Source organism: Heterodontus francisci, chromosome 33 (genome assembly GCF_036365525.1).
Source record: "Heterodontus francisci isolate sHetFra1 chromosome 33, sHetFra1.hap1, whole genome shotgun sequence".
Classification (NCBI taxonomy): domain Eukaryota; kingdom Metazoa; phylum Chordata; class Chondrichthyes; order Heterodontiformes; family Heterodontidae; genus Heterodontus; species Heterodontus francisci.
In genome coordinates this window covers 42,550,678-42,574,215 of record NC_090403.1, presented here as the reverse complement: position 1 = coordinate 42,574,215, position 23,538 = coordinate 42,550,678, and the positions used below count along the sequence as shown (strand labels likewise).

The 23,538-nt window shown below is 44.0% G+C and overlaps 1 protein-coding gene across 3 annotated transcripts in view; it reads right to left on the bottom strand.

Moving 5' to 3' along the window:
- Positions 1-9,730, bottom strand: part of vat1 (vesicle amine transport 1) — a 51,868-nt gene extending 42,138 nt beyond the window's left edge. The window contains exons 1-3 of one of the 3 annotated variants that reach the window (XM_068013382.1): positions 9,708-9,730; positions 9,002-9,357; positions 1,074-1,281 (exon numbers count right to left, since the gene is read on the bottom strand). In XM_068013382.1, coding sequence (XP_067869483.1) covers positions 1,074-1,281; positions 9,002-9,331 — 538 coding nt within the window. In that variant the 5' untranslated portion in view covers positions 9,332-9,357; positions 9,708-9,730. Of the gene's footprint in view, positions 1-1,073; positions 1,282-9,001; positions 9,611-9,707 lie in introns of those variants that run through there. The other 2 variants (XM_068013381.1, XM_068013380.1) reach the window with 2 other exon arrangements.
- Positions 9,731-23,538: the final 13,808 nt, after the last annotated feature.

Here is a 23,538-nt window from a genome sequence, read left to right as displayed (position 1 = left end):
ATCAACAAGCGCATGGGAAAGGCTGGCCAAGAGTGTGGGAAAATAGCGCACTGACACGGAACACAAAAGTCCAAGTGTATCAAGCCTGTGTCCTCAGTACCATGCTCTATGGCAGTGAGGCCTGGACAACGTACATAAGCCAAGAGCAACATCTTCATTCATCCCATCTTCGCTGCCTCTGGAGAATCCTTGGCATCAGGTGCAGGACCGTATCTCCAACACTGAAGTCCTTGAGGCGGCCAACATCCCCAGCATATACATCCTATTGAGCCAGCGGCGCCTGAGATAGCTTGGCCACGTGAGCCACATGGAAGATGGCAGGATCCCCAAGGACACATTGTACAGCGAGCTAGTCACTGGTATCAGACCCACCGGCCGTCCATGTCTCCGCTTTAAAGACATCTGCAAACGCAACATGAAGTCCTGTGACATTGATCACCAGTCGTGGGAGTCAGTTACCAGCGATCGCCAGAGCTGGTGGGCAACCACAAAGGCAGGGCTAAAGCGTGGCGAGTCGAAGAGACTTAGCAGTTGGCAGGAAAAAAAAAAGTCAGAAGCACAAGGAGAGAGCCAACTGCGTAACAGCCCCGACAACCAATTTTATCTGCAGCACCTGTGGAAGAGTCTGTCATTCTAGAATTGGCCTTTATAGCCACTCCAGGCGCTGCTTCACAAACCACTGACAACCTCCAGGCACTTACCCATTATCTCGAGACAAAGAGGCCAAAGATGTTTTAGGAATTGTTAACAATGCATTAAAAACATTCTAAAAGAATTTTTTTTTTTTTTTTTAAAAAGGGAAGGAAGAGAGAACTACTAAATCACCTAATTATGTTGGTTACAACATAGGTTATGACAAGGTTGAGAGTTCAGAAGACTTGCTATAGAATTCTTCATTTTGTAATAGCTTGGCAAGTTTTTTGTTTATGAAATCTCTTTCTGGAGAGAACTAATGCTTAGACCAAGTAATTGGTTAGAAATTATAGGTTACTGTATGGTTACAGTGCAAATGTCCTATTGTATATAATAAAGCTAATCAAGGAAAGACATTAGACAGTGACAGGAACACTTACCAGCTGCCATATGGATGAGAATGCTCTGATTTGGACGCAGATTTGCAAAGTCGTAGATCATCATATATGCAGTGACGTAATTGACAGGGATAGCAGCAGCCTCTTCAAAACTCATCCCATCAGGCATCAGGAAGGTATGACTGACTGGAATTACAATCAGCTCTGACCACAATCCTCCTCTGTTCATAACAATTACCTGGTCACCCACCTTAGAAAAAGAAACAGCTGTTAGGGATAGACATAAGCAAACAGCCAATAGCTTAAAAAAGTGAAGCACAGCATTACCTCCTTTCAACTATGAAAAGTATAAAAGTTCTTCATTACTGAACTCAAGCATAATTACTGTTTACAATGCACTATACCCCTGCCTGTAATTGCATGATACTCATTTTATGTTGAGCTAATTAGGTAGTTTAGTAAGCTTACTCTATTAGAAAGTTTGAATATGTTCATAAAATATTTACACTCTAGAAAGAGAAATTAAAAAGGCAGGAATGTGTGCATAAAATTCTGCCTGAAGTCTCACTCACTCCTGTCTGTGCTGGCTCCAATTTAAAAAGTAATCCTTTATAGCCTTGCAATCCTCAGAACTCTCGCTCCAACCCACCACGCTTTGTGGTTTAGCCCTTGCATTCTGAAATTCCTGCCACCCTCTCCTCTTAAAAACCACATCTTTAACAAAGCTTCTGGTCACCCTCAATGCTCTTATTTGGTTTACTACCCATTTGTGTATGACTGAAGCATCTGGTGACATTCTACAACATTAAAAAGGCACTATATAAAATGAAGTTGTTGCTGTGAGCTTCATACATATAAGGGAGGTAGTGGCATAGTGGTAATGTCACCTGACTAGTAACCCAGAGACCCAGGCTACTGCTCTGGGGACCACAGCAGATGGTTTAATTTGAATTCAACTAATCTGGGAATTAAAAAGCTACTCTAAATGGTGACCAAGAAACCATTGTTAATTGTTGTAAAAACCCATCTGGTTCACGAATGCCCTTTCAGGAAGGAGGTCTGCCATCCTTACCAGGTCTGGCCTACATGTGGCCCCAGACCCACAGCAATGTGGTTGACTCAAATTAGGGATGGGCAATAAATGCTACCCAGGTGACACCCACATCCCACAAACAAATACAAAAAAAAACTGTATACTTCAACACCCATTAGATTTACAATGGTCCCTGAAATTCAAGTTTATTGCTTAAAAAAGGGACAGGCTAGACTAACTTCTAAATATCACAATTGTGATGGAGTTCCCATGACCAATGCCACAGGAGATTCACTAAAAAAAAAGTGTTCGCTTCCCTTATCACAACCAGTCAAATGGAGGTGATAAAGGTAGAGGAAAAATTATCTAAAAGCTACTTCTGCGTGGTCCTAAAAGCACAAGAAATACATTGCCAGTGTATTGATCACCCTTTATATTAAGGATTATGCAGCATTTCAGATACTTTAGTGTTTTGTCACAACTTATACGAATGTGCTTTCTCTGTAGTGCACATCAGTGACAGAACAGCAACTAATGTCCTCTGGTTCCACCCCCACCCCCCCCCCCAGTCATAGAAGGCCCTCAGTGTGCTGGTGGACACTACATGCAGCTTCACCAGAGCTACCCAGGCATAGACAAAAAAAGTGGCAGGCAGCCAGAGTGGCCACCTCCAACTGGACACAAGTGACAATTTAAGTTTGCTTTGAGAAAAAGCAGGGTTACGTTTTTACTAGTTGTGCCCTTAAAGGGGACACTTTAGTAGTTTTATTTTCCATTTGGTGACTGGAGCAACCCAATGCCTCCATAGATTTGTTAAGGAAAGAAAGCAACTATCCCAAGCAGCCTGATATTACTAGACTCAGTTCAACTTGTGCTTCAAAAGATAATCCAAACCATGTTCCACTCTGTTCTACTGAGACTTTTATTGGATTGTTTTGAATGCAAATAAAGCCCAAAGAAATCATGAACACCTCAGGATCAACCCTACTCAACTGGACACAAAACCAACAGAATTAAAGACTAGTGTTGAGAAGTGCACTTTACTAGCAGTCCTGATGGTACAACTACAACATGTTGATGGACCAATAGTTCATACCATAGATGATGATGCAGTTGGGCATTCACAATGATGTTAGTCACATGGAGAAAAAAAAAAATCAGACAGGACTATAGAAGGAAGTGAGAGAATCTCTACCCCTTTTGGATGGAGTCTTACCACCCCAGGCAAATTCATCCACAATTCAGAGTATCCTGGAACAGCAAGTGTGTTAAAAAAGAAGTGTCACTGCAAAAAAAAAGCTTTTTTCTTCCTCTACTTCCTCTCACCCAAACAGCTGCACCCAAAGCACACAAACTTTATGGATGTTTAGTGATGCTGACGTGACCACTTGTGCTTGGAGATTTTTTTCCCCCACTACATCTAAAAAAGGATGTAGTATCTGTTCATAGAAACAAGTTCGTAATAATGGGCTGATTCACTTGGACTGATTTCCTTTAGGATAAAAGGAAAACTCATTTGAGAGAAGGGTGAAAACAAAGTAAAGGTTTTAAACTTAAAGTCCATTAGATTTTTGCAACATGTTTATCTTCCAGCTATTATTGATCATTTGGGGAAAAAAGTTGCACAGCCTTCCAAAGAGGAAACTGGAACACAACCTACTTTAACAAGCAGTTTTACTTAATTAGGCACTGCTGAAATCAATACAATTACATAGATCACCAGAGCTAGTAGAGTTGTTTTTTTTAAAAACACCCTTAAATCAAGAAAGCTTTTTTAATGTCTATGTATCTTGAAGTATGAAATCTTAGTCTAGCACAGGAATCTTTTCTACATCCATTCCACAGCCTTCTTTTTCTTCCCCCACCCCCCAATTTTTATTTTCTGCAGTCCCTTTTAATTGCTTAGCAATGTTTAACCAATTTCACTAGACCTTTTCTGCTGCCTTTGTCACATGAACAAAATTGCACAATATTCTACATTTGGTGTCACCAATGCATCATCAGCATCACTTCATTAGATCATTGAATCCTCCACCACATCTTGCTCAACACATTCCTGGCATTTTGCAATCACACAAATACTCCTGGTTTTACCAGGAACTATTTCATTGATTTTTCATCAAAATACAAACATCTTTTCTGTCTCCATTGCTCTGGCAACCTACTTATTTCTGTCATCTTCAGGAGAAGTGAAAAATCATTTTGCGCAGGGGCAGCACAGTGGTTAGCACCGCAGCCTCACAGCTCCAGCGACCTGGGTTCAATTCTGGGTACTGCTTGTGTGGAGTTTGCAAGTTCTCAGTGTCTGCGTGGGTTTCCTCCGGGTGCTCCGGTTTCCTCCCACATGCCAAAGACTTGCAGGTTGATAGGTTAATTGGCCAATATAAATTGCCCCTAGTAGAAATGTGGTAGGAATATGGGATTAGTGTAGGATTAGTATATATGGGTGGTTGATGTTCGGCACACACTTGGTGGGCCGAAGGGCCTGTTTCAGTGTTGTATCTCTAAACTAAACTCCAATATACCATGACTCATCCTCATCTCAGGATTACACCCACATGCTCTTTATGGGTTAGGCAAAATAATTAATTGAAGTTTTCCTTTTTATTCATGAAAATTGATTTGATCTTTATCTTTCCAATTCTCCCTTAATGAATTTTTTTCCATTATTGATGTATTTTAAATTCTTTTATTACCATTAGGTATCCATGTAGATCATCAGAGGTAGAAAATGTATATCATTTACAGTTCTTAATGTATTGTGCAAACAAATTGGATACACTAGTTGAAAGTTGCAGGCCAAGTATCAAGGAATGCATCATTTGTGCAACTAAATAAAAAAACTTGGATACTGTGCAGCTAAATACTGATTGATGGCAGAGAAATCCCATTATCTAAAATGCACAAGGAAAGCTTCCCTGTAGTTGCATGTACACAATATAAAATACTACCATTTCACAATGGCAACTCACTCAAATCCAAGACAGGAAAAATGCAGCTGTGATGAAAGATTGGACAGGCTGGGGTTGTCCTCCTTGGAACAGAGAAGGCCGAGGGGAGATCTGATTGAAATGTACAAAACTGTGGGGCCTGGATAGTGTGGATGTGAAGGTCAGTGACTAGGGGGCATAGGTTTAAAATGATTGGTAGAAAGATTAGAGGAGCGATGAGGAAAGATTTTTTCACCTAGAGGGTGGTGGGGGTCTGGAACTTGCTGCCTGAAAGGGTAGTTGAGGCAGAGACCCACAACACGTTTAAAAAAAAGGTGTCTGGATATGCACCTTAAACCTCATAACTTGCAGGGCTACAGACAAAATGCTGGAAGGTGGGATTAGACTGGGTGGCTTGTATTTCGGCCAGTGCAGACACAATGGGCTGAGTGGCCTTTTTCTGTGCCATAAACAATGATTCCAATTAGCATTCAAAAAAGGGAACTGGAAGAGTTCCCAAGGGTGACAACCAACCATGTAGCATAGACATGTCTATGGGAGATGCATTTCCCAATCACTTGACTCCTAGAACTTGTTCAACCATCTTCAGCAGTCAGGTGAACTGCTCAGATTTTTCTCAAGTTGGCCCAAGATTTTTGATTTTTCAGGCATTTCATAGGTGTGAAGGAGTAGGGGGTGAGGCAGATGGCAGGGGGGGGGGGGGCAAAAAAAAAAAAAAGTCATTTGTGCAGTGGTTGCACCAGGCAGTCTTTTTAGATAATTAAATGTACAAATGTCAAAAAGACTTGCAGGTTGGTAGGTAAATTGGCCATTATAAATTGTCACTAGTATAGGTAGGTGGTAGGGAAATATAGGGACAGGTGGGGATGTTTGGCAGGAATATGGGATTAGTATAAATGTGTGGTTGATGGTCGGCACAGACTCTGTGGGCCGAAGGGCCTGTTTCAGTGCTGTATCTCTAATCAATGTTAAACTTAATGCTGTTTTCACAATTTAAAAAAGAAATTCCCTCAAGATTAGCACTATAATTGCCATGAACCATGTAATTCTCCATGAAGGGGAGTTGGATTCCATTAACTATCTCACATATAGATGCAATAATGGGTGTTAATTTGAGACCATCTCCCCCTCCTTGCCCTCTCCACCCCCACAGCTCATTATCTACAAATTAGCTCAACTGTATAAACCTTCAGTGAGTGCCAAGTGAGCTCATTCTAAACAGTCATACATGTGCTAGTTGTCTTCAATGTCCCTGGGTTATTGAGGGACAAGGTGGAAAAGGGAGAGAGAGACAGTTCAGCAAGGTTACTGCTACCCCTTGACACCTGCTTCAAGTATAGGTGGATAAATAGGCAAGGTAATGGCTGACCTCCATAAACTATCCTCCCCCAGCTGAATTGCCTGCCAACACTTCAATCAGCAAACTTTAGCTTATGCAAGTCTCTGTTGTCTGTATTTCAATCCCACACCAAGGCAGGGATTTAATGAGGCCCACTAGCTGGAAAGTCAGGGACAAGCCCACTTCTGCCAACCCTGGAAGCCACAATGCTATTTTGCATGGCTCAGGCAACAATTTACTTGGAGATCATGGCTTCCATCCCTCTGAAGCAGGATGTCCTGTAAAGAGCTGCTGGCCTGTCAGAGCCAGCAGCTCTTCAGTACCACCGGGAGTGGCAGCCATTGCTGTGACTGCTGCAGGCCACAGAATAAGATAAATGAAGTTGGGGCCAATCAGCCAGGCCCTGACAGGGCAGGGTGAACTGATTGGGAGGGCAGGAGACCCACTGTGGGGCATTCCCCCAGCTTGTAAGGAGGCTGCCAGTTTTCACTGGGTAGTGAAAACAGTAACTGCACTTTTCCTTGGGTAAGTGCACCTGGCTTAGCTTGGAATGTGCTAGCTCTTTCTTGGGGATTGGGTACCATTCAGGGGTCTTTCTTCACTATTTTTATTCATGTCACTGATAACATACCAGTGGTGAAAAGTGTCCTTTAACTGGCAACTTAAAGGGCCTCAATTGACTAAAGGACAGGCCACCCACCACACCACTGGTAACAAACAGGCATGGCACCCCTACCATCCCACCTGATTTCTCCTCCTCCCCCCACCCCCCCCCAACAAACCTCTCCTGGAGATGCACAAAATTCCAAACCAATTCTTGTTCATTCCCATCTGTGCTGACCTCCAATTTAAAATGTAATCCTTTATAGCCTTGTCCATCTTTAGTCGTGGTATCCTCAGAACTCTCGCTCGAATCCACCACCATTGGTAGCCCTGCTTTATGGTTTAGTCCTTGCATTCTGGAATTCTTTCCAAGCCCTCGACCACCCCCTCCTTTTTAAAACCCACTTTTTAGCAAAGCTTCTGGTCACCCTCAATTCTCTCACTGGTTTACTATCCATTTATATCTGATCACATCTCTGAAGCACCTAGAGAGATTCTACAAGATTAAAATGGCACTATATAAAAAAATTGTTGCTGAGAGCTTCATACATATAGGAGGCAGTGGCCTAGTAGTCTAGGGCCATGTGTTCAAATCCTACCACAGCAGATGGTGAAATTTGAATTCAATTAATAAATCTCAAATAAGTTTAATTGTGACCATGAAACCATTGTTGATTGTTGTAAAAACCCATCTAGTTCACTAAAGTTCTTCAGGGCAGGGGAACCTTCTATGGGACACAGGTAGCCTCCACCAATGGCAAAGTGCCCATTGGTCACAGGTAAAATACCTTTAAGGAAATCAATCAGTCTACATGTGACTCAGACCCACAGCATCGTGGTTGACTCTTAACTGCCCTCCAAAATGGCCTAACAAGCCACTCAGTTCAAGGGTACTTAGGGATGGGCAATAAATGCTGGCCTAGTGACATGAATAAAAAAAAAAATGTGAAGACAGACCCCTGAATGGTACCCAATCCCCAAGAAGGAACTAGCACATTCCAAGCTAAGCCAGGTGTAGTTACCCAAGGAAAAGTGCAGTTACTGTTTTTAAATTTGCACTTGTGCAATTCAATTATTGATACTCTTAAAGCAAACAGTAGTGTTTTAGCAACTAGAAATATCTGCAATCAACTGCACTGCTGCAGGGAGTGCCCAGAGCAGAGACATTAGACACCTCCCACTGCAGGGAGCAAAGAAAAACAATTGACCAATGTTAATCCCCATTCCTTCTTGCAGCCAGCCAAATAAATGTTACATTAACTGAAATACAAAAGCAGATCACTTGCTCTGCATGTGTTAAAGTTGCAGAAAAGACAAAAACAGTTAATATGGCAATAAGAAAAATAGACAGTCAAAAGAACACAAAATTAACAAAGCAATTTGTTTAGTAATATTTGTTAAGTATTTATAGAAGCCTTTTAGCAGCAAAAAAAAAAAGGGGGGGGGGGTTTGAAGGAGAATGTAAAGACAGCAGAACTGATCCAATTTCTGTTCAGAAGGGAAATGATGGGAGTGGCATCATTCCCAAACCCAGTTAAACATATGGTACTCCATTTTCTTTTAAGAGCAACATACTTCTACACAGAAGTTAGAATTTTAACTATTATGGTTTTAAATAAGATTGGAGATACCCCTGCAAGTCTAAATAATGTTTGTAGCTAACGACAAATCCCTCTATTCTCATTAGAGATAAAAGTCTCGTTAATATATTCAAGACTACAGAGCTTAGTTTTAGAACAAAGTCTAGAGATTCTGACTGGGGCATCTCTACAGGGGGAAAAAAAATAGTCGTGCCCGCTTTTCATTTAAAGAAACCCACAATTTGGAATTGCAAACAAGACAAAACTCCCACGTCCAGACCTGGTTTTCTATTGGGCTCAGAGAAGTTTATCATTGCTCATGAACATTTACCCGTCTTCAGAGGATTTGGGCGGTGCCTTACAGATTTGTGTAATGCAAAATACGGTTTTCTTTTTGGGGGGGGGGGGGGGGAGAGAAAGAAAGGGGTAGGGTGAAAAGTAACAGTTTGCAGGTAGGACCTTACCTTTCTGTCGGTCACGTCGTCTCCGATCATTTCTACAACACCAGAACACTCCATTCCTAGAATCAATGGAGGAGAAGACGGGAGTCTGTCATACAGACCCTGTCTAGCCATCAAATCGGCAAAATTCAAGCCACAAGCCTTGACTCGGACTAGGATTTCACCAGATTTAGGAGCTGGGAGACCCTTCTTGACCTCCACTTTTAATTTATCATAGCCCCCGAAGCCAGTCAGCACAATGGCTTTGTAAGAGATCGTCGGCTCTGGCTCTTGCTCTTTGGCTTCTTGCTGAGGCGCTGCTTGTTGAGGTTCTTTGACTTCTTCCACAGACATTTCTCTTTTTTTCCCTCTTCCTCCCCCTTTGTAAAACACGCAAAATAAACAAGTCAGAAACAAGTTAATGTATATAATATTAAACGGGAAAAGCCGATCTACAAAGAAACCTGGCCGAATCCGTCAGCAACACAATTACCACAAAATCTCAGCTCCTCCAGGGTAACCCACAATGCTGTAACCTGACTGAAAACATGGAGCTGGAATTTAAAGCTACAGCTCCAACGTCACTGAATCGCGAACCAGTGGCTTGATTTTTTAAAGCGTATCACGCTTCAGATTTTTCCCCCTTTCTAACATCCGCTTGTAAACATTGTAGTCTAACTCAAGTGCTGATTATCCGTACATTAGCATTTTAAAATACTGATTGTATTACCCAATTAATAAAACAGAGTTGAGTCCTTTAAAGGAAATTATCTTTTTCCCACCCACTGGTTTAGAAACACATTCAATGTCACAATCCACCTATTTTCATAATATAAAGTGGCACATGATTGTTTTTTTATATTCGTTTGTGGGATGTGGGAGTATCTAGCGAGAACAGCATTTATTGCTCAGCCCTAATTTTTTTTTTTATTTCCAAAATATACTTTATTCATAAAAATCTGTAAAAATTACATTGCCAAACAGTTTCCAAACAGCACCAAAAAATACAAACATTGCAAGGGAGATCAGTTTCCTTCAATACTGTCATGAGTTTCTTCCCAACCCTTCCGTTTCACAATTGTCATGTCAATTACAGTTTTACATTTACAGCAATTGAGAATATTAACGATACAGTTCGAGGGGTTTCCCATGGATCCAGCCCCTCAGTCCAGCTTGGTGGGGGAACCTTACACTGTGGTCTTTCCCCATTGAGCCTTTGCTGCGGCTGCCCCAAGCTTTAGTGCGTCCCTCAGCACGTAGTCCTGGACCTTGGAATGTGCCAGTCTGCAACATTCGGTGGTGGACAACTCTTTGCGCTGGAAGACCAGCAAGTTTCGAGCAGACCAAAGGGCGTCTTTCACCGAATTGATAGTCCTCCAGCAGCAGTTGATGTTTGTCTCGGTGTGCGTCCCTGGGAACAGCCCGTAGAGCACAGACTCCTGTGTTCCAGAGCTGCTTGGGATGAACCTTGACAAAAACCACTGCATCTCTTTCCACACCTGCTTTGCAAAGGCACATTCCAGGAGGAGGTGGGCGACCGTCTCTTCCCCACCACAGCCAACGCGGGGGCACTGTGTGGAGGGGGCGAGACTTCGGGTGTGCATGAAGGATCTGACGGGGAGGGCCCTTCTCACCACCAGCCAAGCTACGTCTTGGTGCTTGTTTGAAAGTTCTGGTGATGAGGCATTCCGCCAAATGACTTTGACGGTCTGCTCGGGGAACCATCCGACAGGATCCACCGTTTCCTTTTCCCGTAGGGCCTTGAGGACATTCCGTGCAGACCACTGCCTGATGGACCGGTGGTCAAAGGTGTTTTCCCGCAGAAACTGCTCCACGAAGGATAGGTGGTACGGCGCCGCCCAACTGCATGGTGCGTTCCGCGGCAATGTGACCAGGCCCATCCTTCGCAACACCGGGGACAGATAGAACCTCAGCACGTAGTGACACTTGGAGTTTGCGTACTGGGGATCTACACATAGCTTGATGCAGCCGCACACGAAGGCGGTCATCAGGATGAGGGCCACGTTGGGTACATTTTTCCCGCCCATGTCCAGAGATTTGAACATCGTGTCCCTCCGGACCCGGTCCATTTTAGATCCCCAGACGAAGCGGAAAATGGCTCGGGTGACTGCCACGGCGCAGGAGTGGGGTATGGGCCAGACCTGCGCCACGTAGAGCAACAACGTGAGCGCCTCGCACCTGATGACCAGGTTCTTACCCACAATGGAGAGAGATCGCTGCCCCCACATGCCCAACTTTTGTCGTACCTTGGCTACTCGCTCCTCCCATGTTTTGGTGCACACCCCGGCCCTTCCGAACCATATCCCCAGCACCTTCAGGTAATCTGACCTGACGGTGAAGGGGACAAAGGATCGGTCAGCCCAGTTCCCAAAGAACATGGCCTCGCTCTTGCCGTGGTTAACTTTGGCTCCCGAGGCCAGTTCGAACTGGTCGCAGATGCTCATCAGTCTGTGCACGGACAGCGGATCCGAGCAGAAGACGGCGACGTCATCCATGTACAGAAAGGTTTTGACCTGAGTGCCTCCGCTGCCTGGGATTGTCACCCCTCTTATGCTCGCATCCTTCCTAATAGACTCAGCAAAGGGTTCAATACAGCAAACAAACAAGACCGGGGACAGAGGACAGCCCTGTCTGACTCCAGATTTGATCGGGAAACTTTCAGATTCCCACCCGTTGATTGACACTGCGCTACTGATGTTTGTGTAGAGCAGTTGGATCCAATTGCAGATTCCCTCCCCAAACCCCATTTTGGAAAGCACGTCCATCATGTAGGTGTGCTCAGCCCTAATTGCCCTTGAACTGAGTGACTTGCCAGACCATTTCAGAGGGCAGTTAAGAGTCAACCACATTGCTGTGGGTCTGGAGTCACATGTTGGCCAGACCGGGCAAGGACAGCAGATTTCATTCCCTAAAGGACATTAGTGAACCAGATGAGTTTTTACAACAATCGACAATGGTTTCATGGTCACCATTAGACTAGCTTTTAATTCCAGACTTATTAACTGAATTCAAATTTCACCATCTGCCGTGGTGAAATTTGAACCCATGTCCGCAGAGCATTAGCCTGGGCTCTGGATTGCAAGTCCATTGATATTACCACTACGCCACCACCTCCCCATTGTGCTTAAATAAAAGCTTGAGATCTGGGAGGAAAAAGCAGAAAGTGCTGAAAATACTCAGCAGGTCTGGCAGCATCTGTGAAGAGAGAAGCAGAGTTAATGTTTCAGATCTGTGACCTTTCATCAAAACTGGCAAAGGTTAAAAATGTAATAAGTTTTAAGCAAGTGAGGGGGAGGGGGGCAGAGAGAGAGAGAGAACAAAAGAGAAGGTGTGTGATAGGGCAGAGAGCAGGAGAGATTAAATGACAAAGATATCATGGAACAAAGGGAGTGCTGCTGGTGTGGTGAAAGACAATGCATTCGTGCAGAAAGTGTTAATGATGGAATAATAGACAGCTCTGTCCAAAAGCACAAACATGAAAAACCAAGTTATGGTTAAAAAATAAAATAATAATAAAAAAGGCCAGTCAGGCTCTGAAATTATTGAACTCAATGTTGATTCCAGATGGCTGTAAAGTGCCTAATAGGAAAATTAGGTGCTATTCCTTGAGCTTGCATTGATGTTCACTGGAACACTGCAGCAGACCAAGGACAGAAATGTGGATGTGAGAGCAGGATGCTGAATTGAAATGGCAAGCAACCGGAAGCTCAGGGTTATGCTTGTGGGCTGAGTAGAGGTGTTCCACAAAGCGGTCTCCCCAATTTAGAGGAGACTGCATTCTGAGCAGTGAATACAGTATACTAAATTGAAAGGAGTACAAGTAAATCACTGCTTAACTTGGAAGGAGTGTTTGGGGCCTTGGATGGTGAGGAGAGAGGAGGTAAAAGTGCAGGTATTACACCTCCTGCGATTGCATGGGAAGGTGCCATAGGAATGGGATGAGGTGTCGGGGGTAAAGGAGGAGTGGACCACGGTGTCACAGAGGGAATGATCCCTTCAGAATGCTGACAGGGAAGAGGCGAGGAAGATGCATTGCGTGGTGGCATCACGCTGGAGGTGGCGGAAATGGCGGAAAATTATCCTTTGGATGTGTGGGCTGGTGGGGTTGAAAGTGAGGATGGGGGGAATCCTGTCACAATTCTGGGAAGGAGGGGAAGGGGTGAGGGCAGAAGTGCGGGAGATGGGTCAGACACGTTTGAGGGCCCTGTCAACCACAGTGGGGAGAATCCTTGGTTGAGGAAAAAGGAAGACATATCAGAGGCGCTGTTGTGGAAAATTACATCATCAGAACAGATGTGTTGGAGACGGAGAAATTGGGAGAATGCAATGGTGTCCCTACAGGAGGCAGGGTGTGAGGAAGTGTAGTTAAGGTAGATGTGGCTTATAATGAATATTAGTGGACAGCCTATCCGCAAAGTTGGAGACAGAGGCGTCGAGGAAGGGAAGGGAAGTGTCGAAGATGGACCATGTAAAGGCGAGAGAAGGGTGGAAATTGGAAGCAAAGTTGATGAAGTTTTCCAGTTGCAGATAATTCAACCTTCCACAAAAGCACTTCTGATATGTCTTCCTTTTTCCTCAATCGAGGATTCCCCCCCCCCCACCCCGTGGTTGACAGGGCCCTCAACCATGCTGACCTATTTCCTGCACTTCTGCCCTCACCCCTTCCCCTCCCTCCCAGAACCATAACAGGGTTCCCCTTATCCTCACTTTCCACCCCACCAGCCTACACATCCAAAGGATCATCCTCAGCCATTTCCACCACCTCCAGTGTGATTCCACCACCAAATGCATCTTCCTCTTCCCTCCCCTGTCAGCATCTGGAAGGGATTGTTCCCTCCACGACACCGTGGTCCACTCCTCCATTACCCAAGACACCTCATCCCCTTCCCATGGCACCTTCCCATGCAATTGCAGGAGGTGTAATACCTGCCCTTTTATCTCTTCTCTCCTCACCATCCAAGGCCACAAACCTTCCTTCCAGGTGAAGCAGCAATTTACTTGTACTTCTTTCAATTTAGTATACTGTATTCGCTGCTCAGTTTGCAGAACACCTCCACTCAGTACACCAGCATGACCCCGAGCTTCCGGTTGCTTGCCATTTCAATTCAGCATCCTGCTCTCACACCCACATGTCTGTCCCTGGTCTGCTGCAGTGTTCCAGTGAAGATCAATGCAAGCTCAAGGAATAGCACCTCATTTTCCAATTGGGCACTCTACAGCCATCTGGACTCAACATTGAGTTTAATGATTTCAGAGCATGTCTGACCTTTTAAATTTTTTTTTAACCATAACTTGGTTTTTCATGTTTATGCTTTTGGACAGAGCTGTCTATTATTCTGTCATTAACTCTCTCTGGACTAATGCTTTGTCTTTCACCATTCCATTAGCACTCCCTTTGCCTTTGTTCCATGAGGTCTTTGTCAATTAATCTCTCCTGCTCTCTGCCCTATTACACACCTCTTTTGTTTTCTTCCCCCCCATCCCCGCTTCACTTGCTTAAAACCTATTACATTTCTAACCTTTGCCAGTTCTGATGAAAGGACCTGAAACATTAACTCTACTTTTCTATCCACAGATGCTGCCAGACCTGCTGAGTATTTTCAGCATTTTCTGTTTTTATTACATGATTGTGCTAGTTCTTCTCCCTCCTTCAAACAAAGAAAGGTTTAGAGAATCTTTTTTGCCCTCCTAATAAGATAATATCCCTTTAAGAAAAGATTGCAGGCACTGTATTAAAGTAATTTTCAAAGTTTTTTCAAGTCTTAAGGCAATTCACGGTTTCGAAGCAGAATTAGATGGGGCTGACTAAAATGTAGGTTGTGATAGTGACACAGTGGTATTGCAGTAAAACTGCAAACTGAGACAATTCCCACCGCAATCCGGTTTTATTTTTTAGTTTTATATACACTGGTGTTGTTTATAACAAAAGACGTGGTCTGACCTATTGTACTGCTTCCTGTGGACGGTTGAGAGGATGTTTGTAAGAATGTGGCTTGTGTAATTTTTCTTTGTCATACCTCTCCCCACCACACATAATGAGTAGTGTATGCTTTACCAGTGCAAGACAGGCTTCCTGTGAATGTTGATAGTTCAAAATATTCCATGGTGTCAATGCTAAAAGATAAAATTAGTGTTGTTGTTACTGCAAGACTACAAGAATTAAACACAGTTTAGTGGATGACCACAAATTACTGCAAGGCTAGGTGGTACAGACAATGGCACAAACAAAGACTTGACAGTTAAAAAAATTGTCCAATGTTCCCCTCTTTTGAAGTGATTGGGGTAGATTTTATCTGACTTCAACGCGTAAAACCAGCATTATGGACTGGCTGCCTGTTAGAGAAACAGACTCATTTTAATTTCCATTAATTTCAACATGAATTAAAATGTGTCTGTTTTTGTAATGGACAGCCGATCCGCCATGCTGGTTTTATAACCTGGCGGTAAGCTGAAAATCTACCCCAATAAGTCTGCCTGGGATAAAGTCCCAGGAGTGCTGGCCATCCTTCAGCATGCTGCTCCACTTACCGTTCTTGACATGTGTGCCTAGGGAATATGTTTTGGCAGGACACTTAACAATGGGGGCTGTCACAGCAGCCCTCAATCCACCCCGCACCCAATGTCTTATACACTTTCCAGTAGGGGTTGCCAGACAGTAATCATGAGCAAGTACTTCAGCCAATTTTCCCTTTGCTGCCCTAGGATGTTAATAGCAACTGTAGCACCCAAACTGGTGTCCCAGCAGAGATCAGATAACTCAACCCAGCCTTTGGAGGAATCCTTGAAAGTTCTCTATACGAATCAATACCATTTAGACTGCAACATTCCTGGGCCTGGCTGGAGCTGCTGCAGAGTGGGCTGGAGTAGGGCCTAAATCTGCTTGATCTCTGCTCTTTATCTGAGGAAAATATTATGGAGGGAAAGGCTTTGTGTGTTCACTACCTCTTCTCAACCAACCGTAACGCCCCGCCCCCCCCACCCCTTCCCATGCTAAAGTTAGATAAACTGGCAGGACTGGATGGACGAGGCCACCTATCAGGAATCCTAGCTGTTCTGTGTTTTTACTGAACCGTGACTCAGTTGGTAGCACTCTTGCCTCTGAGTCAGAAGGTTCTGGGTTCAAGCTCCACTCCAGACACTTAAGCACACATTTCAAGCTAACACTTCAGTGCAGTACTGAGGGAGTGCTACACTGTTGGATGTGCTGTCTTTCAGATGAGATGTTAAGCCAAGCCTCTGTCTGCCCTCCCAAGTGGACATAAAGGATCCCATGGCACTATTTGAAGAAGTGTCTAACAAACTTGATTGAATTTTTCGAGGAGGTGACTAAATGTGTAGATGAGAGCAAGGCAGTTGATGTAGTCTACATGGACTCCAAGTAAGGCTTTTGATAAGGTCCCGCATGGGAGATTGGTTAAGAAGGTAAGAGCCCATGGGATCCAGGGCAATTTGGCAAATTGGATCCAAAATTGGCTTAGTGGTAGGAAGCAGAGGGTGATGGTCGAGGGTTGTTTTTGCGAGTGGAAGCCTGTGACCAGTGGTGTACCGCAGGGATCGGTGCTGGGACCCTTGCTGTTTGTAGTGTACATTAATGATTTAGACGTGGATATAGGAGGTATGATCAGTAAGTTCACAGATGACATGAAAATTGGCAGTGTCATAAATAGTGAGGAGGAAAGCCTTAGATTACAGGACGATATAGATGGGCTGGTAAGATGGGTGGAGCAGGGGCAAATGGAATTTAATCCTCAGAAGTGTGAGGTGATGCATTTTGGGAGGACTAACAAGGCAAGGGAATATACAATGGATGGTAGCACCCTAGGAATTACAGAGGGTCAGAGGGACCTTGGTGTTCTTGTCCATAGATCACTGAAGGCAGCAGCACTGGTAGATAAGGTGGTTAGGAAGGCATATGGGATACTTGCCTTTATCAGCCGAGGCATAGAATATAAGAGCAGGGAGGTCATGATAGAGCTGTATAAAACGCTAGTTAGGCCACAGCTGGAGTACTGTGTACAGTTCTGGGCACCACACTATAGGAAGGATGTGATTGCACTGAAGAGGATGTAGAGAAGATTCACCAGAATGTGGCCTGGGCTGTAGCATTTCAGCTATGAAGAGAGACTGGATAGGCTAGGGTTGTTTTCCTTAGATCAGAGAAGATTGAGGGGGGATCTGATTGAGGTGTACAAAATTATGAAGGGCATTCATAGGAGATATAAGAAGAAACATTTTCCCTTACTGAAGGGATCAATAACCAGGGGGCATAGATTTAAGGTAAGGGGCAGGAGGTTTAGAGGGGATTTTAGGAAAAAAATTTCCATCCATAGAGTGGTTGGAATCTGGAACACACTGCCTGAAGGGGTGGTAGAGGCAGGAACCCTCACAACATTCAAGAAGTATTTAGATGAACACTTGAAACGTCATAGCATACAAGGCTACGGGCCAAGCGCTGGAAAATGGGATTAGAATAGATAGGTGCTTGATGGCCGGCACAGACATGATGGGCCAAAGGGCCAGTTTCTGTGCTGTATAACTCTATGACTCTAATTCTCCCCTGTGTTCTTGCAAATATTTATCCCTCAACCAGATTATCTGGTCATGGTTAGATTGCTGTTTGTGGGATCTTGCTGTGCATAAATTGGCTGCTGCATTTCCTACATTACAACAGTGACTCCATGTCAAAAGTACTTAATTGGCTGTAAAACGCTTAGGGCCCTCCCAGGGTTGTGAAAGATGCCATATAAATGCAACTTCTTTCTTTGCTCCGAATGCAGAATATGCCTGTATGGGCAGGTGCACTGCATTCCAGGATAGCACCCTGGTAGAAATGTGGCCCAAAATATCGGTTTCTTAATTGGAACTTCATAGAGTGGCAGCTCAGAAATGCCGGATTCCCCATAGGGACAGACATCCAGGAAACACCGGAAATGACACAGGCACCCACTCCTGTCATGTAAGTGATATGGCTCCAGGATTTGGGGTTGAGTCAGGGCGAGGGTTGACTGCCCTGAGCTTTCAGGGAGTTGACTTAGGGTTTACAAATAAATCTATTGATATTCATATTTTGCTTTTTGCTCCTGAGATTGCATCAAAAAATTGGGTGGATTCAGATGTGAGTAAATACTGTCTGTGGTTAGAAATTTTAAAAAGCTTAGTAATTAGAAAACTGTGGGTTTAATCAGCAAAGCAATCTTGGAAGAAACAGATAAAGTTCCTTAAGTGAATAATGATAGAATCAAAGAAACTTACACCACAAAAGGAGGCCATTCAGTCCATTGTGCATGTGCTGGCTCTTTGAAAGAATGGTTGTGCTTCGTCCCATAACCCTGCTTTTTATCCGTAACACTGTAAGTTCCTCATCATCAAGTACCTGTCCAGCTCCCTTTTAAATTATTTATGGAATTAGCTTCAACCATCTTTTCAGGTAGAATTTGTCCAGTTTCTGACAACTCTCTGAGTGAAAATAATTTCCTCTCATCTCCTGTCTAGATCTTTTGCCAATGATTTTGAATCTATGACCTCTAGTTATTGACTGACCCACTTGCCAGAGGGAATATATTTTCTCTATCTACTGTATCAAAACCGCTCCATCATCTTGAAAGTCTCTTAACTTACTCTGTCCCAAGGAGAGCAGTGCTAACCTTTTCAACCTCTCCTCATAATTGAAGTCCCTCATCCCAGGCAACATGCTGGTAAACAATCTTTGCACCTCTTCTAAGATCTTTACATTTTTCCTGAAGTTTGTTGCCTCGAATTGTCCACAATACTCCAACTGAGTCCTAGCCAGTGATTTATAAAGTTTGAGCATGATCTCTTTGCTTTTATATTCTATTCCTCTATTTAGAAGCCCAAATATCCCATATGTTTTTCTAACCAGCTTATTAATTTGCCCTGCACCTTTGAGGATTTGTGTATATGGACACCAAAGTCTCTCTGCTCCTCTACACTTTTCAATATCATATATACTGTCTTTCCCATGTTAGTCTTCCCAAAGAGCATCACTTCACACTTCTCTGCATTAAACTCCATCTGTCATGCTTCTGCTCATTTCATCATCCTGTCTCTGTCATTCTGAAGCCCAATAAATGCTTACAATTTTCTTTACAAAGTATAATGTCAAAGGAGTTGATGTATGTGACTGAAAGTGTACATTACATTCATACTTCCCTTTCTATCAGAGAGAAAATAAACAGTGGAAGGAAGACAAGTGTGTAAGTTTGGTCAAAATGGTGGGTTTTATGGAGGATTTTAAAGGGGGCGGGTGAAGTGGTTTAGGAGCAACTTCCACTGCATGTGACTGAAAGTATGGACATTGATGGTGGGGCAAAGGGTAGAGTGGGGACGGGCTCTGCACCAGACATCAGAGTCAAAGGAATAGAGGGAGCTGCAAAGATAGTGGATGCACTGGCTACAATTTTCCAAAATTCCCTAGATTCTAGAACAGTTCCAGCGGATTGGAGGTAAGCAAATGTAACACTGCTATTTACAAAAGGAGGGAGAGAGAAAACAGGGAACTACAGGCCAGTTAGCCTGATATCAGTCGTTAGGAAAATGTTGGAATCTATTATTAAGGAAGTTTTAACAATACACTTAGAAAATCAGAGTATAATCAGATAGAGTGAATATGATTTTACGAAAGGGAAATTGTGTTTGACAAATTTTTTAGAGTTTTTTGAGGATGTAACCTAGTAGATTAGATAAAGCGAAGCCAGTAGATGTAGCTTACTTGGATTTCCAAAAGGCATTCAAGAAGGTGCCACACAAAAGGTTGATACATTAGATAAGGGTTCATTGAGTTGGGGATAATATATTACCATGGATGGAGGATTGGTTAATGAATAGGAAGCAGAGAGTAGGGGTAAATGGGGCATTTTCAAGGCTGTAACTAGTGGAGTGCCACAGGGTCAGTGCTGGGGCCTCAGCTATTTACAAGCTGTATTAGTGAATTAGTTGAAGAGACCAAGAGTAATGTATCCAGATTTATTGATGATACAAAGCTAGATAGGAATGTAAGTTCTTAGGAGGACACAAGGAGGCTGCAAAGAGATAAAGACAGGTTAAGTGAATGGGCAACAAGCAGACGGAGTAGAATGTAAGGAAGCGTGAGGTTATTCACTTTGGTAGTAAGAATAGGAAAGCAGAACTTTTTTTAAAGGCACGAAACTTTAAAATGTTGCTGTTCAGAGACACTTGAGTATACTTGTACAAGGAACACAGAAAGTTAGAATGCAGGTACAGCAAGCAAGTAGGAAGGCAAATGGCAAGTTGCCATTTATTGCAAGGGGATTAGAGTACAAGAATAAGGAAGTCTTGCTACAATTGTATAGGGCTTTGATGAGACCAAACCTGGAGTACAGTGCGCACTTTTGGTCTCCATATCTAAGGAAGGATATACTTGCCTTGGAGGTGGTACAGTGAAGGTTATAGATTGGTTCCTGGGATGAGAGGGTTGTCCTATGATGAGAGACTGATTAAACTGGGCCTATACTCACTTGAGTTCAGAAGAATGAAAGGTGATCTCATTGAACCATACAATATTTTGAAGGGGCTTAACAGGGTAGATACTGAGAGATTGTTTCCCCTGGCTGGTGAATGTAGAACACAACCTCAGCCTGAGGATAACTGGTCTATCATTCAGGACTAAGGAAAGATTTCCTCACTCAGAGCGTTGTGAATCTTTGGGATTCTGTACCCCAGAGCGTTGTGGTTGCTCCATCTTTGAGTATATGTAATGTTGGGATGGATAGATGTTTGGTCTGTTAGGGAATCAAGGGATATGAGGAGCAGGCGGGAAAGTGGAGTTGAGACAGAAGATCAGCCGTGATCATACAGAATGATGAAGCAGGCTTGAGGGGTAGTACACTCTACTCTTGCTCCTATTCCTTATGTTCTTCTATTCTTGTATTCAGAGAGTTGAGGGGGATTGTAGGGTTGGAGGCGGTTAAAGATAAGGAGGGAAGAGGACATGAAGGAATTTAAACACAAGGATGAGTATTTTTAATTTGTGAAGTTAGAGGAACAGAAGTCAAAGTCGGTTGGGGTGATGGTTGAGCAGGAGTTGGTGTGGGATAGGTTATGGGCAGCAGAGTTTCAGATGAGCTTAAGTTTATGAAAATTGAAGAATGGGAAGTCGACCATGAGGGTATTAGAATAGTCGAGTCTGGAGGTGTCAAAGGATGAGAGTTTCAGTAGCAGGAGGGCAGAGGTAGGACCAGAGACAGATGATGTTAAGGAGCTGTAAATAGCTTGTCTTTGTGATAGAGAGGCTATGATGCTGGGAGCTCAGCTTGGGTAGAATAGGGCACTGAGGCTGAAAACCATCCAGTTCAACCTGAGACAGTGACTGGGGATTGGGGTAGAATCAGTGGCCAAGATATGGATTTTGTAGGCTGAAGTCAACGGCTTTAGTTTTCCAATAGGGTTGCCAACCCTCCTGGATTGCCTGGGAGTCTCTTGGAATGGGGCATGAATCACCAATAGCTGCTTCTAGCCACATGGGAGACCTTCACCATTTCAATTTTGCACCGCAGCAGTGCCCCCCCAACCCTTCAGATCTATGGCATCACCAGTTACTGTCACAGAGAGCCAGGATTGGCTGGAACGCTGGGAATAATCAAGAGTCGATAGTCAAGGGTTGTGGGACTTGGGGTCAGAGCCTTTGGGTGGTGGGAGGTTACAGTTGATGGGGGGTGGGGAGTGAGTAGCAAGTCGGGGAAGCAGATTCGGGGATAAGGGTGTCAGGGGAGAGAGGTCGACTGGAGATCAGGGGCATTGGGACTTGAATTGTGCAGGGGAAAGAGAGGGAGACTGGAATGGGATGGGGTTGGGGACTAGCATTTTTTGCAGATCTGGGAGCAGCAGCAGCAGCAATGTGATGGGTGGGTGCGGCACCATTGGAGGAACCTTATTTTCCCAATGTTCAACTTTAAGAAACTGCAGCTCATTCAAGACTGGATTTCGGATGATGAGCAGTCTGACTATAGAGAGGCAGTAACCTGACAGAAAGAGAACTACAGGCATAAATACTTAATTTTTGCCACAGCACAGATCTCCAAGACTATAAATACAGGAGAAAGCAATATAAAAAATTGCACTGCGTAGCTCCCATATTCCACTGGTGCTGCACTTTTAGTGGTGGACAGGGCACAGTATAATCAAATTTAATTGAAGAAAATATCACACAACTTATTTTCCACAGTTCTATGTTGGTCACCAGGGGCACTTGTGAATTTGTAGCATTCAGCAGAGTTTTTAAGACCGGCCTCATGATGCTATCAAACCAAACTGATCGATTGTATCTCGGAAGTGGTACAAGGAGGCAGCAAATCTCCGAAGACTCGTCGGCCCACTGACACTGCAGGGGAATTCCTACCTCACATCCCCACCCCTCATTCCGGCCCAGAGAGACAGGCTTCCTAGTTAGGCACACATCCCTTCACAGTGTTTCAAATAATCTTTTCCCAGGAATTCTGACAAGTCAGGGACACCAGGAGTGGGCAAAGCAGAGTTTCCACTTTCCCCCAAGATCCTCTCCCCTCAGGCCTCTCTAGGAATTTCACAGGCCCTTGGCCTTTCCCTACTTGGGCCATTTCTGAAGAGAGCTTCTTGAGTCATGGTTAGATGCCTGTTATTGGTGGTGAGAGCAATTTGGTGTAATAAATAATTGGGGAAGGATTTGGGGTTTTGGGTTGGGGCGCTGACATTAGGGTCAAGTGGGGGTCCAAACCCTGCATTCTGTTGGGAACAGTTGCCTGGCAGTGATTTTCCCTGAATTGACCAATTACCATCTAATTAAGAATGGTGGGCGGGCTGGGCTCTCGAAGTAGAGAAAGAGCTGCAGCCTGCTGTCCCAGGTGAGGGAGAGAGAGGGCGCCTCCATCTTGAGGCCCTCTCTCAGCAACTTTTAAAACTTTTGAATTAAAAAATGGCCACAGCTGCCAGGCTACCATTGTGCAGAGGAAACCCCTCCACGGGGTGGCCTGTGGCCACAGCTGTGGCCAAGATGGTGGAGAGGGCCTTAAAGCCTGCCTGGAGCTCTGACTCCCCCCAGTCTGCCACCTCCAGGCAGTTGGCCTGTTCTCAACACCACAATGAGCCTGCAGGCTGACTAGAAAATTCCAGTTGGCTTCTGATAATTGGCTTTATATAGCCATTAACTTACCTTAACTAGCTACCTGCTGCTTGCAGGTGGGAGCTCTTCTGTCCCCAACCCTGTCTCTGGGAAAATGGCCCGGGGCAGGATGGCGTCTGTCCGCCTCTGGCCTTGCCTCCACATAGTGATGAAAATTCTACCCATGGTATGCCACAATCAGTGTATTGGTATGATATTAGTGTATTGGTTTAAGCTCAACTTTATATTATCTCAGTAATTGAATTTGCTGATACCCAGAATCATCTTTGTTATTTATCTCTGTACTCTCTCAAGATAATAATATTCTTGCTATTTTAGAATTGATAAAAATCTAGCTTCAAAGAATAATTTATGCTGGAAAAAACAAGATATTAAATGAGATAAAAGTCAACTCCATCTCTTGTGT